The sequence below is a fragment of the Miscanthus floridulus genome, chromosome 5, assembly GCF_019320115.1.
Source record: "Miscanthus floridulus cultivar M001 chromosome 5, ASM1932011v1, whole genome shotgun sequence".
NCBI classification, from domain to species: Eukaryota; Viridiplantae; Streptophyta; class Magnoliopsida; order Poales; family Poaceae; genus Miscanthus; species Miscanthus floridulus.
In genome coordinates, this window is record NC_089584.1 from 106,957,082 (window position 1) to 106,975,228 (window position 18,147).

The window sequence follows — 18,147 nt, forward strand, 5'->3', positions numbered from 1 at the left end:
TCCTTGTAGGTGAAATAACAAATGGCTCAAGCAAGATGACATAGAGGTCCCAAAACTAAAATGGAGCACACGTCAAATATGTGGTTTTAATTGTGAACTACATCGAGCAAGTCTCTACATCACCGATGTGTGGTTCACTTGTAAAACAGAGTCGAGGGAATTTATGTACCGTGAAAAATTTGTACAGTGCTAACTGGACGAGGGAAGTACCATTTGACTTCAAAATGACAATTTAGGCCGCATTTAGAAGCCAAAAATTTTTGGTTTTGGGTACTGTAGCCCGTTTGTTTGTATTTGGCAATTAGTGTCTAATTATGAACTAATTAGGTTCGAAAGTTTCGTCTCGCGATTTCTCACCCAACTGTGCAATTAGTTTTTTTTTCGTCTACATTTAGTACTCCATGCATGTGCTGCAAGATTCGATGTGACGGGTACTATGTAAAAAATTTTGGGAACTAAACAGGGCCTTACATCACTTGGCAAAATATTGATTCAATCTTTTCCTAAGGAAGCACTAGTTTCAAAATGAATGACCGTATATCCATTCCAGGAACTGACGGCAACCAGAGTTTCACTAGCAGGTACTGCCTAACTTACCATCTTTCAGATAGGCCCAACAAAACTTCACACCAACTAGTAGGAGTACTGCTGTCTTGTTTAGCTCCTCCTAAAGTTTACTCCATCTGCTTGTATAGCAAGGAGAAAGAAAAAGACCGAGGAGAGCTAGCTGCTTGGTTACAAATTACTGTCTTCTAGAAGTCGGTGAACACACTGGAGACTTGACAGCGCAAGCTTGAGCAAAATGGAGATGCAGCTCCCATAACAGAAGAAAACAAAACAGAGTGTGCTAACCATACGAGCATAAGTAAGTAAGCAGGATGACAAGAGCGAGTGGGTGGAATGTATAAAAAATTAATTTCACAACGACAAAAGCTCCCATCTACTTAAAAATTGCAAAATTTAGAGGTCCATGATGTCCTTTGTTTTGGATCGAAAAGAAAAAAAATAGCATAACCGAAAGCTCAATTATAGGATTAAAAAATACTTTAAAATTTTAAAATGATATGAGACTCCAAATCCAAGAAAATAGGTCATGTTTGATACTCAATCCATCCCAAATTATAAGACGTTTGACTTTTTTGACACCAAGTTTGACCACTCGTTTTATTAAAAAATTTGTGCAAAATATCACTTCTTTTGTCGTGGCTTGTTTTATTAATAAAAGTTCTTCAAGAATGACTTAAATTTGACTATGTTTGCATAATTTTTTTGAATAAGACGAGTGGTCAAACTTGAGGTCAAAAAAGTCAAACGTCTTATAATTTGTGATGGAGGGAGTATTTAGCATCTGAATGAAAATTTTCAAGTTTTTTAGAGGTTCCTAGGTCCTTCACTTTGAATTGACAAAAAAATGTCTAGAACAGTGACGCCAAGCAAGACGGCCTCACTAAGCCTATGCCACGTCAGCAACAAACGTAGAAAGTGTTCACGGTGTTGTCATCGTGTGTATATATACTTAGTCACGTCAATACTTGTTGTATGATGGAATTGGGTTATTTATACCGCATGTCTCTTGGCTTGACGAAAAGGTTATTTAAAAAAAAATAGCTTGGCACACGATGCTATTAAAATATTAGTTTTTAAGTGATAGTTTACAAATTGAATAATGAACATTTTTCACCTTTGCATTTATATCATTTAAGGCCCTCTTTGGACTGCAGGAAAGTTTGCTATTTCTTGAGTTTTTTTTCTATGAAAATAAATTTATTCTTGTTGAATTTCTATGAAATTTCTACTTTCCAAAAGCAGCCTAAAAGTATAATAGAGTTGTAAATTGGGCATAGCTCAGATGGTTAAATTCCTTAGGGCACTACCCATGCAAAAAAACTATGGTACTTTCTATAGATATTAATTGCAAAGTCACATATGCAATTTGTTGATGTGGCAAATGATTTAGGCCCCGGTCGCTTGGCTGAAATTGGCTGAAAAAATAAGCTAAAACTGAATTATTGTGAGAGAAAAACACGGTTCCGCCTAAAAAAAAGAAGCCGAACAAGTCGACTTTTAAGGTAAGCCAAACGAGGCCTTAATGAGGAGAGAGAAAAAATCCAAGAAACTAGGTCTAACTAAGAATCTAGGTCTTCACGGTTATCGATAGATAAGAAACTACTCGTAGCCCATTGAGAGAGCAAACATGGTTTCTATCACTATTTATGTCCTATCCTATAAAAAATTTTGCACTGAGAAAGATAGTTTCTTGGTACGATGTCCTATGCTATAGAAACTGCGGATAATTTCTTGCATTGTGAGTGCCCTTATGGTGAAACTATTTGGGTTCAAGTCAAGCGAGCATGGACTTTGATTGTGAATTGGTCACTATAGTTTTAGCCAAATAGTACTAAACATTTCTGATGTACATGTATATATAGTCAAATATACTTGTCCCTCTTGTAACCAATACAAGATCGTTGTCTTTAGATCTCAGAGTCTTGGTTTTGGTTGTCGAAACTACAAACGCCGGAACTCCCGGTCCACTGATATATTATTTTAACGCAAGTAGCTAAGTAGAACTCCGTTCTGTTTGGATGGCTGAAAAAAGTTAATACTAATTTGTTACGAGAGAAAAACATTATTGTTTTACTAAAATGGCACGGTTGATCAGTTCAGACGAATAGGGCGTCGAGTTCCACTTCTACACTAGATCGAGGAAATCTCAAGGTCAAACACCCCGTTTGGCACGCAGGCTGGTGCTGGGGCTGGACCAGCCAACCAATTCCAGCCTCTAGCCGTAGCCAGCATCCTCCAGCCAGCAGCTAATGTGCAGGCGTTCAAAAATTGGCGCCAACCAATTGTTACTCATGCTCATTTCAAACTTTCAAATTCAAACTACCATGCATTTCTAGATCATGCTGTTTTACAGTTTCAACCAATAGTTTACAGTTTACAACTCAAGAGCTGGAACAGTTTGTCACGTAATGAGGCTACATGCCCGTCAGGTCTACTGTTTAAACAAATCAAAAGGGACTGAGGTTTATGATCTATCCGAGACAACAGATGAAAAAATTATTTGTTCTGGGAACAAAGGCCACCAAAGATAGATTTTACATCGCTACAATAAATACAAATGCTGGGACGAGCTCAATCTTCCTCCTCATGAACCAGTGCGAAGGAGAATGGGGCGAACTTGTAACCATCGTCTTCATAGAACTTGTTCTGAAACTCCACCCAGTGAAGCTGCAGCGCGTGAAGGAATGCACTCAGGGTCTCCATTCACTGTCATAGAATTGTAGTACTACAGATACACAGATAAGTGAAGCAAAATGCAATCAGGACTAGTGCACAAACCTATGAAGCTAGTTTCTTCTCCCAGAATATCAGATAAAGCGTTGCAAGTAACAAACAAATTCCATGGCCCCAATCACCAAACCTGACAGCAAATAAGAAAGGGAAAGTCACAATGGTGAATACTCCAGGATTTGCTTCTTGATATTTGGCCATACTGTACCAAATGGAACACAGCATGAGCACTTATCCACCTTACAGTATTGAGCCAAACCTCATATATTGAGCCAACTTCGGATTTGCTAACAACAGTAGCACCTTCTGGTCCAACTGGAGCAGTGCTTGAAATTGATGACGACAAATCACAGTAAGTTAACTACAGGCACTGTTCGCCTAAACGGCCGTTTAGCCCGTTTAAACACCGTGTAAACGCTACACGGTGGTGCACTGCTTCCCTTTAATCACCCGTTTACCCCGTTTAATTGGTCGTTTAGCCCGTTTAATATGACGTTTTTCCCGAATAATGGTTAAACGGTAGATGACCGACTGTTTACCATTTAGCGTTTAGGAAAACACTGACTACAGGCTCATTACTTATTTGTATGTACGAAGATGCATAGTTAGTACATGTTGAAGCTGTCGCAAGGCATCAAAGGCATCTATTCCTGCACCTGGAACCACACCAGGATTGGCCCGACCACTTGGAACACCTTTTCAGAAATATAGTATCACAAAAGGTAAGAACTAATATTACAGAAAGGGAACACTGCTTTCAGGACAAACATGGATAAATGTTAGGTAACTACAACTGGAACTTGCAAGGCTAAAATGCACTTGTGCCATGGATATCATAACCTTTGCAACCGGAAGCACAACTTGAGAAGCACGAAGCACGTCTTCTTCCATCAACTGGAAGCTTCTCTTATTCTTTACCTGCAGCCTAGCCAGTTGCAGACTCATATTACCTCTGGTTCAATCATCCATATGACCAAAAAAGTAACAAATATGATGCAATCATACCTCTGAGGAATAGAATCCTTGAAGAAAGCCAAGCCTAAGCTGTATCTGCTCCACTGCTTCCCATGGTGAATCACAGAAACAGTGTAGCAACTAGTCCATTGTCCGTAGACAAATAAACCAGAGTATTTCAACACATCACCAAACACTATAGAACTTGGCACTTGTAGTTCTGTCACTATAATTCCTCATACACTAATAAACCCAATATGATATTCCCATAAACCAATTTTTGAAACGAACACAGTCCCACAAATCCTTACACATGTACACGACAAGACTGCCATGGAATTGTACCTACAGCTACTGGTTTCTAAAACAACAGCCTTGACCTAAATCAGACACTGCTCCACACCGCCATGGATATTAACTCCCTAAGTCCAGAGATAGGGGTTCCCAGATTTAGGTCAACCCACTCCGGCAACTTATAGGCGGGTGGATCTACGCCGTACTTACACATCCACAAAAAATTATCTAAAGCAAAGCATGAAATGATTATCATAGCCTGCTTCATCCTACTGCAGTATGGCATCCCGTCCATAATCTGCCAACGTTCTTTCATCACCCCAAACCTCCTTTCAATTACATTCCACAACTTCGCATGAATGTAGTTGAATTTCTCCTCCCTCTATAATTGTTGCATATCTATGCCCCTAAAGTTGTTGATGTGATACCTTGTGTTTCTGTAGGGGGTCATGTAACCTGCCATCTCCTTGTAACCTGCGTCCGCCAGGTAGTACCGGCCTACAAGCGATGAAAACAACGAGAAATCAAATTGCAAATTTTGTTAGGAGACAGTATACAACCATCAGTTGTCTTAGCAAATTGAACACAAGTATGTTTCAATGCATCTACTACAAGCAAACAAATAAGGAATGTGAACAGCAAGGAATCACAAACCTGGTGGGGGATGTGGGAACGAAGCATCGTCCTAACAATCTTTCAACACCGCCATGTCATGACATGCCCCCGCCTTCCCAGCCCCCACGTATGTGAAACGTCCATCCATATCCACGATGGCACAAACATTAATTGTTGTTTCGCCTTTCCTATTGTAGAAATTAGCCTTTGCTTCATGGTTAACCTCAATCTTTCAAACCTATCCTTGCCCACCTATACATGACCTCTACAACTACTGTAATCTTCCCGCTAACTGTATCTAAAGACCTTTCAAACCTATCCTTGCACTCTCTACTAGACGATTGGTGGCCACAGGTCCAGATGTACATGCCTAGAGCTTCTACCGAGGTGCACTTATCTATTGCTGGCAGGCCAAACGACAGTAGGGTTTCATGCAAATGCAGGAAGACATCACGCGGCATGCGCAAACTGTCTAAACATTTGGTATGGTCGACAAGGGTAAGCTGCATCCATTGGGCTCCAGAAAGCTTAGGAATGGGACAAGGAGGATTTACCTCAGGCCTTTCCTGTGACATAATACCTTTCAGCAGGATGAATTTGCCATGGTCACAGTGCTCGGTCCATCACTGTAAGTGTCGTTGTACGACGACTCATCAGTGCTGCTCATGCTGCTCATGATGCTACCTGCAAATGGGCAGAAACTAGTCAGATTGTAATGCAGATTTTAGGAACAAAACATGTGGAAATAAGTGAACATATAAAGATACCTAAACTAGGTAGCACCGTGAAAACAGGTTGGGATGTACAAGAGAAAAGTGATACATGCATAATGTCTTACAACACTCACAGCAGTACACAAATTTTTTATTCAAAACACGAGACAACGACATGCACTCAACAGATAGGTGATACATGCAATGTCTTTGTTAATGCAAAAAAAAAATGAACATAACAAAACAACGAACAGAAGGAACTCAACATGCACATGCTGGATATCCACAAATAGTAGAAAAAACAAGAAATGTGCTGATCACTGGGACTTATTGGAGCACACAAAGTCCCACGTCACATTGATCCAGTTCAGCCGGCCCTCTTTAGATTTCATTTTAAGAAAACCCTGACGATGGAGCCTATCTCTGCAAAGGTTTAGGACTTGCACGAATACTGCATCAGCCTCGCTGATACCATCTTGAATCAGAATGTCCTGGACTTGCGTCAACTCCTGAGAATCGGCGTTACGATGGGCCTTCTGGGACCTAGCCTCTCTGAGAAATTTGCCCAGGTCTTCAAGGCACTCTTCTATGGATGGAGTTTGGCTACTCTTCTTGCTGCGAGGACTGTTAACTGAATATTCTCTATGGACTCGCTTCAAGGGCTGATGACTACTAGGTGGAAGGACTGGCTCGTCCGACAAGGATGGAGGAGTCGAGGGCTTTCGTTACTGGGTGACTTGTTAGGTCGATGGCCCCTGTCGATACCAACTAGCCCCTATCACGTGGGGTGCGTCCCAAAATCGTGATCAGTTGCTCATAGCATTGGGGCCGTTTGAACTTGTTTCTAGCGGGTTGGCTACTTTCCTGCACATGTTCCAGTGATGGCGAAGTTAGTACTGAGTTAGTAGGAACCTAATTGCTACAAAAAAATCAAAGAAATGTGTGTAGTTAGAACCCTGGGGCTGGCGCCGTACCACTCGGGGTCAGCTGTAACCTCTCCAATTAGCGGGTCACGGCCTAGCCCAGTATGGGTCTGGCCGTCGCGCCAATTGAAGTGACAACGTTTTAGCTCGTTGTACTTGTTCTGGCACACTTTCTTGTTGTACCCGAGGTTCGTGACTTTGTTGAAGGCATGAACGATATTGGTCCAGCCTAGTGAGGTTGGACCGTGGGCATCGCTCCAGTGACAGAGGTCTTTCTGCTGGATGATTAGGTCAAGAAGCAGAGAGGTTGTTCTATCATCCCAGCAAGCACGGTCCTGGCTCATCTGATTCAAGGAGCGACAAAGCTATTAGTAATGCAGCAATACCAAAATGTAATCACCAGTTAGGACATTGTATTAGAATCTGTTGGAAACTAAAAACTGAGCCAACACACAAAAAAGAGAGAGTTGACACAGCCATGTGGCTTATGTCAACATAATGGAGGATGGAACTCCCTGCATATCAAGTTGGCAACTCAGATAATAAGTGGTGAACACCAAAAGGCGAACTGCCAAAAGGGGGAGACAGCGGGTCTATTGTGAACACATTAAGAAAACAAACTAGATGGTTGACTGCCGTACAGAAGACACACCATACTTGTCAATGGAATGGAAGACATGTCAACCATAATATAGTTTGTCTTGTCTTTTCAATGCTGCAAAGTCCAACCAAGTAACAACCTTCCAAAAGCACATGCCGAAGCCAAGATTGTCCATCAGCGAAAACCAAGGCAACATAGAAGCACAAAGTCCAACCAGTTTCATGGTGAGCATACATACAAAATTTCATGGTGAAAAGCAAGAGATGAGGCAAGCAACTTAACCACAAGAATGACCGTGGTGCGTAAGGACCACCATTCACTGTCACTGTAACATGACAAAAAGAGAACTAAACCCCAAATCCAAACAACAAATTGACAAATCATATCTCTAACTTGCCTTTTGTGGCCGTTTGCGGCGGTTTGAGCGGAGGTTGTAGTGGCTGCCAGCAGTTGGAGAGCAGGACAAAGCCGACGACGCTGCCAGTTTGGGCAGCGTTGATCACAACAGGACAAAACATCCCTTCTTTGTCTGCAGTGCAATCATAGAGCACACTTGTAAGATGAAAAACATAATCTGAATTGTTGTTTGACATTTAACACAACAATGAATCATTAGACTCGATAACTCGTAGGAGATAACCCTATATCGCACAGGAACAAAGTTTATAACAATAGAAATCGACTACTACTCCAAACATGTTACAAATTCAATGTCAGCCAAATCAATCGAACAAAACTAAGAAACTAAGTTAAGGAAAATGCCGGCTTGCAAATTAACTAAACTAACTCAGCTTCTCGATGAAGGCAAATGAGGAAAGCAATACATTAACAACATAAGCTTGCGATGAAGCTTCCATTAAATTGCTCTGAAAGACTTCTTAGCTCCTAATTACCAGTACAAGTCGTAATCATCCGTGGCCAAATGGTGACATCGAGGTAGCACAAAACAGATGGATTAACAGGAGTAATTAAAGAGCATTTATGTTATCAGGGGGATCAGCCTAACTAAGTAGCTCATGGCCAACCAGTTGCCAAACAAAATTATAGAACATGTGCACCAAACAAATGGCATGATATCTTGCAGCTCCACCTCAACACTATACCGAGCGCAACCTTACAAACCGACCAAACAAGACGAGAACGTTAATAACCATAAATGGTTCGGGAACTAAGTTACTAATAGCAAAAATTGACTGCAAACCCAAACAACAGTTAGCAAAAGGTGATTCGAAGGTTAACTAAGCCATTAAGCATCATCTGCCAGATCTGTTCGGAAAGTATTCAGAAACATAGTCCTAAAATATGTACGTAGAGCACTTATGTAATATAGAAACAAGATGTGGGGATTTCTATCGGACACATAGAGGAGCATACATGAGTACATGTTGGATCTCAAATCCGGCGGGGTCAAACTACGCCGGCGTCGGGTTCCAGGGGGCTTACCGTTCTGGAAGTAGTCGCCGTTGATGGATCCGGGGAGGGAGGCCGAGACCACTGTCACCGAGGCCGGCGAGAGTGAGGGAAACCCTAGCCACGCGGAGGTCAAACTACAAGACGACCAGCTACGGTTCAGAGGCGGACAGGTGAGAGGACGGAGGCGTGGGATTCGGGTTACCTGCCTGGCCGTAGGCGCCGTCGCTGGAAGGCGGGGTGGGGGAAGAGGACGACGACACGGTAAGCGCAGCCCCGGTGAGGACGGCGTACAGAGGCGGCCGCGTCCGGATCCGGTGGCCACCGACACCGCCCGTTGACGCGGCGCGGACTACCGCCGGTAAATGCGCGGACCGATGGCGAGGAGCGGCGCGGGTGCGTGGAACCCTAACCACCGACGGGAGAAAGGGGAGAAAGTGAGAGACGCGACCGAGCAACGAGTATAAGTTCCAACCGTTCGGCTGGTGCGGTTGGTGCTGGGTTGATAAGCCCAGCCAGCCGACCGAACGGAGCGAAAGTAGATTCCCAAATCCTAATCCAGATTTCAATACCCATCCGTGGAGCAGCTAGCAATCTCATCCTGTCCGACAAGAAAATAAATTAGTCAGCTACTTCGCCGTCAGGGCAGTGAGCACCTCTAGAAAAATGTGACAGCGAAGCTAGCAAGCCATTTCCACAGCAGCTCTGACCTCTGAGGGCTGAGGCCACAGGCAGGCTATAGTTCCCTGTCTTATCTCCTTTCCTGGTTGACCAGCCGTGCGCCCGTGCCTCAGAGATGGACAACGGATCCGAGAAGCAGATCGCCGTTCTGTACCCCGTCGGCGGCGTCGGGCACATCGGCCCGATGACGCAGCTCGCCAAGGTCTTCCTCCGCCACGGCTACGACGTCACCATGGTGCTCATCGAGCCGCCCATCAAGTCGACCGACTCCGGCGCCGGCTTCATCGAGCGTGTCGCCGCCTCCAACCCGTCCATCACCTTCCACGTCCTGCCGCCGATCCCTCCCCCGGACTTGGCCAGCTCCACCAAGCACCCTTTCCTCCTCATACTGGAGCTGATGCGCCGGTACAACGAGGAGCTCGAGAGCTTCCTCCGCTCCATCCCCCGGGAGCGCCTGCACTCCCTCGTCATCGACCTGTTCTGCACCCACGCCATCGACGTGGCAACGAAGGTGGGCGTCCCTGTCTACAAGTTCTTCGCCTCAGGCGCCGGGACTCTGGCCATCTTCGCCCAGTTGCCGGCGCTGCTTGCCGGCAGACAGACGGGCCTCAAAGAACTTGGGGACACGCCCCTCGAGTTCCTTGGGGTCCCGTCCATGCCGGCGTCCCATCTCGTCACGTCGCTGCTGGAGAGTCCGGAGGACGAGCTGTGCAGGACCATGATGCAGATCTTGGAGCGCCACGCGGACACCCACGGCGTTCTGGTCAACACGTTCGAGTCGCTGGAGAGCCGGGCCCTGCAGGCGTTGAGGGACCCCCTGTGCGTTCCCGGCCAGGTGCTGCCTCCAGTTTACTCCGTCGGGCCGTTGGTTGGCGCGGGCTTGACGATGGACAAGCAGGAAGGAGGTTCTAGGCACGAATGCCTCGCGTGGCTGGACGCGCAGCCAGAGCGCAGCGTGGTGTTCCTCTGCTGGGGGAGCAAGGGCGCCCTACCAAAGGAGCAGCTCAAGGAGATCGCCGTTGGCCTGGAAAGATGTGGGCAACGGTTCCTATGGGTCGTGCGCACGCCGGCAGGCAGCGACGGGCCCAGAAGATACTGGGAGCAACGTGCCGAGGCGGATCTAGACGCGCTCTTGCCGGAGGGCATCTTGGAGCGGACCAAGGGCCGTGGCCTCGTCATCACGTCATGGGCACCGCAGGTGGATGTGCTCAACCACCCCGCTACGGGCGTATTCGTCACCCACTGCGGGTGGAACTCGACGCTGGAGGCGATCGCGGCGGGGGTGCCGATGCTGTGTTGGCCACTAGCGGGCGCGGAGCAGAGGATGAACAAGGTGTTTGTAACCGAGGACATGGGCGTCGGGGTGGAGATGGAGGGCTACATGGCAGGTTTCATCAAGGCTGAAGAAATAGCGGGAAAAGTGAGGCTAGCGTTGGACGCCGAGGAGGGGACGAGGCTTAGGAAACGAGCAGTGCAGCTGAAGAAAGAAACGCAGGAAGCGCTGGAGGACGGTGGCTCGTCGCAGGCGGCATTTCTCCGATTCTTGTCAGATGTTGCAAGTCTTTAGAGAGTAGCTTCGGAAGCGATGTACTCGCTCGCCACCACCAACAACCAACATGTTGTCCTAGTCGTCCCTATGTGCAAACCAAACACAGGAATGCCCTGCCCCAAATCTAAATTCTAAAAAGCTTCTGGTTGTGTGCATAACTATATGGAAACCGGGACAAAAATTGTTCTCCCTAGAAAAAAATCCTCAGGAGCTGCTTGCTCTTATGGAGCCACCTATACATGCCACTCTACATTTATCTACAATGTAACTACAACAAAAACTTTAAACTAAAGAATGTCATATTATATATCTATTGCATAGATCTACATGTAGAGTCTAACAAAACTAGATTTTTCTTTTTACGATTTTTTTGACGATTTTATACAATTTTTAAAAGTTTCGACCGGTTTATGAAATAAAAAAGAGCACGTGGTGTCACATCGGTGGCCACGTAGGCAACAGAGACCTATGTGGCCTGCTTTTGATGACGGCTACGACATGTTCGCTTGAACTTATCAGTCATGGTACAGTGTTTTTTTCTCGCAACAAAACAGCATTAACCGACTTATTAGCCGCAAAAACTATCAGTTGAACAGCTTAGAAGTTCATGGACCCAGATGAGCAGAAAAAATTTTATGGACCCAGATGAAAAGTGAGAAAAAGTTTAATGACCCAAGGTGCAATTCACTTAAAAATTTAAAAGAAATACCAGAAACACCTACTTCGTAGGATATCCACAGAGCAGCTAGATGCATATTATTGAGGAACATGAAAATATTGTTTGAATCACTAGCCAGTGGAAATGGTTATTGATATCCATGTACCTTCCTTAAGGCGGGTCATATCATTCATACAACTGTTGTAAAAATAATCATTCATACAATCTCAATTTTTAGAGCGCACGCATGCAAAGTTTTGAGGGATGAGTAACGGAGCAGATGCCTTTTTAGAGATATTTTAAGTCAATTTTTTTTAGATGTAACAAAATTCATAGAAAAAGTGCAAAGATTGAATTATTAGATACATCGTAAAATATATTTTCATAATCTGCTTATTTAATTTAACAAACATTTGTGTTCCTTTCTATAATTCAGTTATATATATATTTTTTTACTTAAGATAACTTTAGAAAATAATTCATTTAGAGACGGAAGTACGTACCGTAATGTTTATTCATGAGAGCATCCACAAAAATGCATAAAAGTAGGCAATAGACGTTAGATATAGCCATATGATGATTCAATATTCCAAGGCGTAAAGTTTTGGGATATCACATCAGGTGTCATACGGGGGTATCGCATGAGGCGTTCGGATACTAATAAAAAAACAAATTACACAATCCATCAGTAATCCACGAGACAAATTTATTAAGCCTAATTAATCCGGCATTAGCACATATGTTACTGTAGCACCACATTATCAAATCATAGACTAATTATGCTTAAAAAAAATTATCTCATAAATTAGTTGCAAACTGTGCAATTAATTATTTTTAAGTCTATATTTAATACTTGATATATGTGTCTAAACATTCGATGGGATAGAGAGAACTGAGAACTAAACAAGGCCTACGCATTGTGAAACTAGTAGGTAGTAAAAAATAGCATGTATTGAACTCATGGCTGGGATTGGGAAAGGAAAACTCATGGCCAGGAGTAGTAAGAAAAATTTACCAAATTGCTACTACTCTGTCTTTTCTCTCGGACACAAGACAATTGCTATCGGGACGTCTGTAACACCTCTGATGTTACGAGTTGCTTAGAATCTAGATTAAAGTCTAAAAGCAATTAACAAAAAATGAGTTTCTCGGATTTTAAATTTAGAACACTTGAACTTATATTTAAAAGTATCATTTTTTACGAGTTATATTGAACAAACTAGTTAAGTAGTTCTTATATGTTTTGTTTCTACAAGTTATTATGACCTATGGACTAGTGTATGAAATGCCTAGTGGTTGAAATTAATTAGATTTACGCATATTAAAAAATTTCAGCAAAAGCGCCAGTAGATGTTAGTTCAAACTGAAACCTTTAATTTTCTAAGTATAGAAAGGCAGTAGACAATGCTGTTTTGGTAATTAAATTCTAGCTAAAATACCTAAACTCTAGCTTCAGGTAATTGTACAGTTGATTGCATCAAGGTGAGTACTTGAGTGTGATATAGGTTGTAGTCACGATGGGAGTCACGTTGTGCTTATAAAAATTGCCCAAATTCCTTAGAACTCGTGGTGAATCACGTTTCGGTGCTTTGTTCTCGAACGGGCGTTCGACGTGACAAGCCCATGTTGGCATGCATCTAACTCCTCCTCGAGTTACTCCCTAGCCTTGGCGATTGCATCGCTAGATACTTGGCACTACGGGCTTAAGATTAGGGAAATTAGTTGAACTTCATCTAGGGTCGTTAGCGGTTTCGCGTCGCTTTAAAAATCGTGCGTGTTGCCGTTTCAGCCATTGGGCTCCTGTGGTCACGGTCACCACGTGAGCCTAGTGCCACGGCTGCCCGGCCGCTCCTGGCCATGGCCGCTGCTACGCTGGCCGCACATCGAGCCAGGGTGGGCAGCGCTCGTCTCCGCAGGACTGGGCTAGGGTCACCGTCGGTGAGGCCGTAGGCGGGCCGAGCGGACGCCGTGGCGGCCATCGTCTAGCCGATGTGGCGACTGCCCCGCCCCTCATTCCACCTACCGCAATGTTGATTCGGTCACCCTGGAGACGAGACACTTCCCTGCCCTACCTATGCCGCTGTCGCCTAACCATGGCCATCCGGTCCCTATCGTAGTGCCAAGGTGACGCTCCTCTGCCTGCCTTGTCCCACTAGCTGCCATGGAGAACTCTGCTCGGGTTCGACTGACTCAATTCATGCACGTCGCGCCAAAGCTTGCTCTGTCTCGTCACTTGTGTGCATGGGTTCGAGTGGTAGCAAATGGCCGGAGCCGCCGTCTTAATCCGCTTGAGCCTGTTCACATATTCCTCCGTGAAACGACCACGGTCTGAGCTCTGTGCCGCTACCCGTCGGTTTAGCTAGCTCACAGCTCCATGGTCCGATTACTCGCACTAGTATTTGACTTAGGGAGCCAACTAGACACTTTGTCTTCCCCATCTCTGGCCGATCACTACCGACCTCCAATTTGGTATTTTTGCTCGGGGTCGGCCGGAGTGCCACCGTGGCCTCAAACTTGGGGGTAAGGCCCGTAGGGCTAGTATAAGTTCAATTACTTGCAGCCGGGAACTCGTCTTGACCTTCTCTAGCTGGTGCTCATGTCCTTCTGGCCAGGGACCTCGACAAAGATGCGGTGACATGCCAGTGTCTAGTCGGAGCGCCGCCGCCCTGTCAGCTCGCACGTGGCCAGCGCTACGGGGGCCGTCTCTGACTTCACCATGACCTCTACCTTGTTCGTTGTAAGCTGCTGATACTAAATCACCTCTTTTAGTCCGTTACTTGCGTTAGCTCGCTAGACCGCTTGCGCAGCCGTGGCAGTTGGGCCGCCGCTGTGGGCAGCGCTGTAGAAGCCACTGTTTAACTCCTGATCGCCGTACAGGGTTTTGTCTTGGCTCTGCGACGCTCATCGGCTCGATTGTGGGGCTGGTGTTTCATTCCAATGGTTGGTGTCCGCGCACTACGCCGGCCAGAGTCGCGCCGTCGTGCGTAGGCCGCCAGGGACTATCTTGTGGTAAAGGTAGGTTAGTTCAGGGTTCTCTCTACAAAACGTGTCTCTGTTGCAATAGTGTGCATAGTGCCGCGTAATAAAAGGATATATTGGGGACTCTTCTGTAAAACCATCGACGCGCATGCGGACTCCCTGCCTTGAGCCATGATTGGGATGGCCTGCTGCGTGCACCATGTTCCACGTGGGCTGTTTTGGGCTGCCAGGCCAGATCCAGTTACTGCCGACCCTTTCCAATTTCTAAAGTATTTTCTAATTTAGCTCTTAAGGTAAACTTGTAAATTCAATGAAAAATTGTGTAGATGTTCAAAAATTGTGAAACCAATTTTGTTAGGTTTCTAAAATCATGACCTATCTGATAATGTATTTTGTTCACTTAGTTTCATAGAATTTTCTAGAGTAGACTAATTAATTTGAAGCACTTAAAATGGGTAAAGCAAGAACTTGTAGGAATTATTGTGATGAATTGGTAGAAGTACTGGCCTTGAAATTTTTACAGTAGATTTCTAACAATATTAGGTGCTCACTATAATTTTTGTAGCCCCATAGGAATTAATTTGTTAAGGTAACTAAATGAGCCCTAGTCCAAAAATATATAGTTAATCAATCAAATGTCAAAAATAATTGAGGGTTTGTAGAACAAAAACATTTCCTGAAACAAGCATTACTTGGCGACGTGGATATGTAGACTAGTACGTTAGTCATTAAGCTAGCTCGTTAGCTCATGGAGCGTAATCATATTATAGAGTTGTTGTTACCATTGATTAATTACATCTCTGCGTTGCATCCGCGTATTTCATGATAGGAGCGATGTTGGATCGCGGAGTCATCGGGAGTAGCGGAAGCAGATGGTGACTTGATGATCATGCCACTAAGATGAAAGCTAATTTGGTTATATTTTACCCGGGCAAGCCCCGGTGCATAACCCCTATTATTCTGCACTTTATTTTATGCATGTGCATTAAGTTTAAGGAGTTGAATGAAACCCACTTGCACATATATATCCTTATCCTATGAGTCTTACTAGTATTATAGTACCGTGTAGGTTGCTATGCTACAGGACTTTGGTAGAAGTCGAGTGATTACCTGTCACTCATGAGAGATAGGAAAGATATTATTGTTGTTACTATATTACTATCACAGGGAATATATATGATTGATAATTAGAGACCGGGCGGAATGGTACTTGGATCTAGACTTGGTTTGGCATTCGAGCAAGGCTCAGATTGCGCTTGTTCCGCCTATGTCGGTTAAGGACCATCCATTGCATTGGATTCTAGTCAGGTCATAGACTTATTATCCTGAACACATACTTGTTTATGGGAGCAGGGAAGGCTCATTTCTATCTTATCGTGGGTTCTGGCTCTTTCCGGACCGACTGATTGGAGACGGGGATGGTGGAGGTCTAAGCACCACACTGAGTCTAGGACTCAGGTGTGGGGGCTTGGAGTCTAAGTTTGGATAGGGACCTAGCCCCTTGACAGGAGAGTGGTGGGTTAGTCCTGCTTGTGCCTAGGGTACAAGCGGAGCATGTGTTTTGGGGTACCTAGCCGGACACATTGATTCGCGAAACACCGGGTAATCTAGTATGCCTTGTCTACAATCTAGCACTAAAGTAAGAACTGAAAGATGGTAAAATGATCCTGATTGCGTACCACCAGCTTGAAAATAGCACATGTGCTTACCTAGAATGGTTAGTTAAGGAACTAATGATGACTGCTAATAAAATTGAATATAACGATACACGTTTAGTAATGCTTCCTGTAGATGCAATAAACCCACGAGCCAGATAACCTAGCATATCCTTAGAGTATTTTCTTTCCTCCTGGTGGGTAAGCCTTGCAGAGTACAATTGAATACTCAAGGTTTCATTTCCCCCTATTGCAGGTGACAGGCGAGCTGACTCTTGTGTGTGGATTCCTCCTGGTGAGCTCAGAGAGGATTCCTTTACACTGCGATCATAGTTTTATTTATAACTCTCACTAAAGTTTTTTTATAAATAGAAGCTTTATAACTTGTTGTCATAGCTTATATATCAATCCTTCATCATGTCATGAATAGATATTTATTTCCGTTGTAACTCTGATCACATGTTTATATTCCACTGTTAAATTAAATTGTTCATAACTCTGATGTTGTATTAAAAGTGATATAAGACGTGGCTAAAATGTTGTAAGCTTTATTCTCTCATTGTGATCCTAATGAAAAATATGGATTTTTGGGTTCTCCCATAGGGTGTGCTCGATGGAACTGTTCGATATAGCTCCCATTCGAGGTGCTTAGTGTCTAGTGGAAGATAAGCGCCTCTGAAAGCGAGTTATTTTGGGCGGTTCTGCCACAATGTCCATGTTTGGACGCCCATGGCTGCTCTGTTTTCTGAGCAGATGGAGCGAACCTCAAGCTTGTATGGGGCCACCACGCGAGCATCGCGCCCACCATCGCCTACCCATGGCCACCACCTCTACGTGCTCATTGGGCCACCACATTCATGGGCATCGTGCTCGTCAGGCGTTCTCGTCATCGTGCTTACCGAGCTCAAACTGCCGCGTCGAGATGGAGGGAAAAGAGGGGAGGGGAGGGAGAGGAGAAGGCATGGTGCACTGCACGATGAAGGTGGAACATTTGTAATATACGTCTGAAGATAGATAAAACACTTGAAACATGCGTCTGAAACACTTGTAAAAACCTAAAAACACTCAAAAAACCATTTAAAAACATATGCAACATCCAGATAAATACACTTGTAACATATGTATGAAACATATGCAACATCTAGATAAACACACTTGCAACGTACATCTAAAAAAATAGATGGAACATTTGGAACAGACGCTTGCAACACACATGTATAGCTAATGCAACATGTGCAACATCTCGATCTACTTTTGCAACATCCATATGAAACACTTGCAACATACCTCTAAAATATCTGAAACACTTGAAACATACACTCGCAACATGCGCTTTCCGCAAACCCTAGCAGGTGGGTGGGTGGCCAGGAGCACTACACAGCGGGGTCCGACGCTAGGTCATGGTGGAGAAAACCAACTGCGTAGCCATGCTAGACATTGGGCTATCAGCAGATTGGCGGTGCACGATGAAAAGCCAAAGAACAGCCGGCCAGATTCACCTTCGTTAAGCTCTCGGTGGGGAAAAAGGTATTTTGGGTTCACATCATGTTAACACTAGATTTTGGTCGACTCTGGAGGATGACAGGTGGACCCACATGCGGGAAGAAGGATATTCGGCAAACAAAACAAGCGGTCAGCTAAATGCTTGTGCAGTCGGTTACTTCAGAAGGTGGTGACTCCATTCGAGAAAGCAGAAGATGGCAGGCAAAGCCGATCGAAAAGATGAAAGTTGTAATAATAAAGGACTCTGAGAGTTTAGGGCAAGGAATCGTAGTTTCCAAGTTTATTTAAGATTTCCTTTGTAAATCGTAGTCTTTT

General features: G+C 44.5%; 1 protein-coding gene across 1 annotated transcript; it reads left to right on the forward strand.

Annotated features, from left to right (window-relative positions):
• Nucleotides 1-9,320: 9,320 nt before the first annotated feature.
• LOC136452927 (UDP-glycosyltransferase 88B1-like) lies at nt 9,321-11,340 on the forward strand. The gene has a single exon (XM_066453501.1). It carries the CDS (start codon nt 9,604-9,606, stop codon nt 11,053-11,055), a length of 1,452 nt encoding a protein of 483 aa, XP_066309598.1. The 5' UTR covers nt 9,321-9,603; the 3' UTR covers nt 11,056-11,340.
• Nucleotides 11,341-18,147: the final 6,807 nt, after the last annotated feature.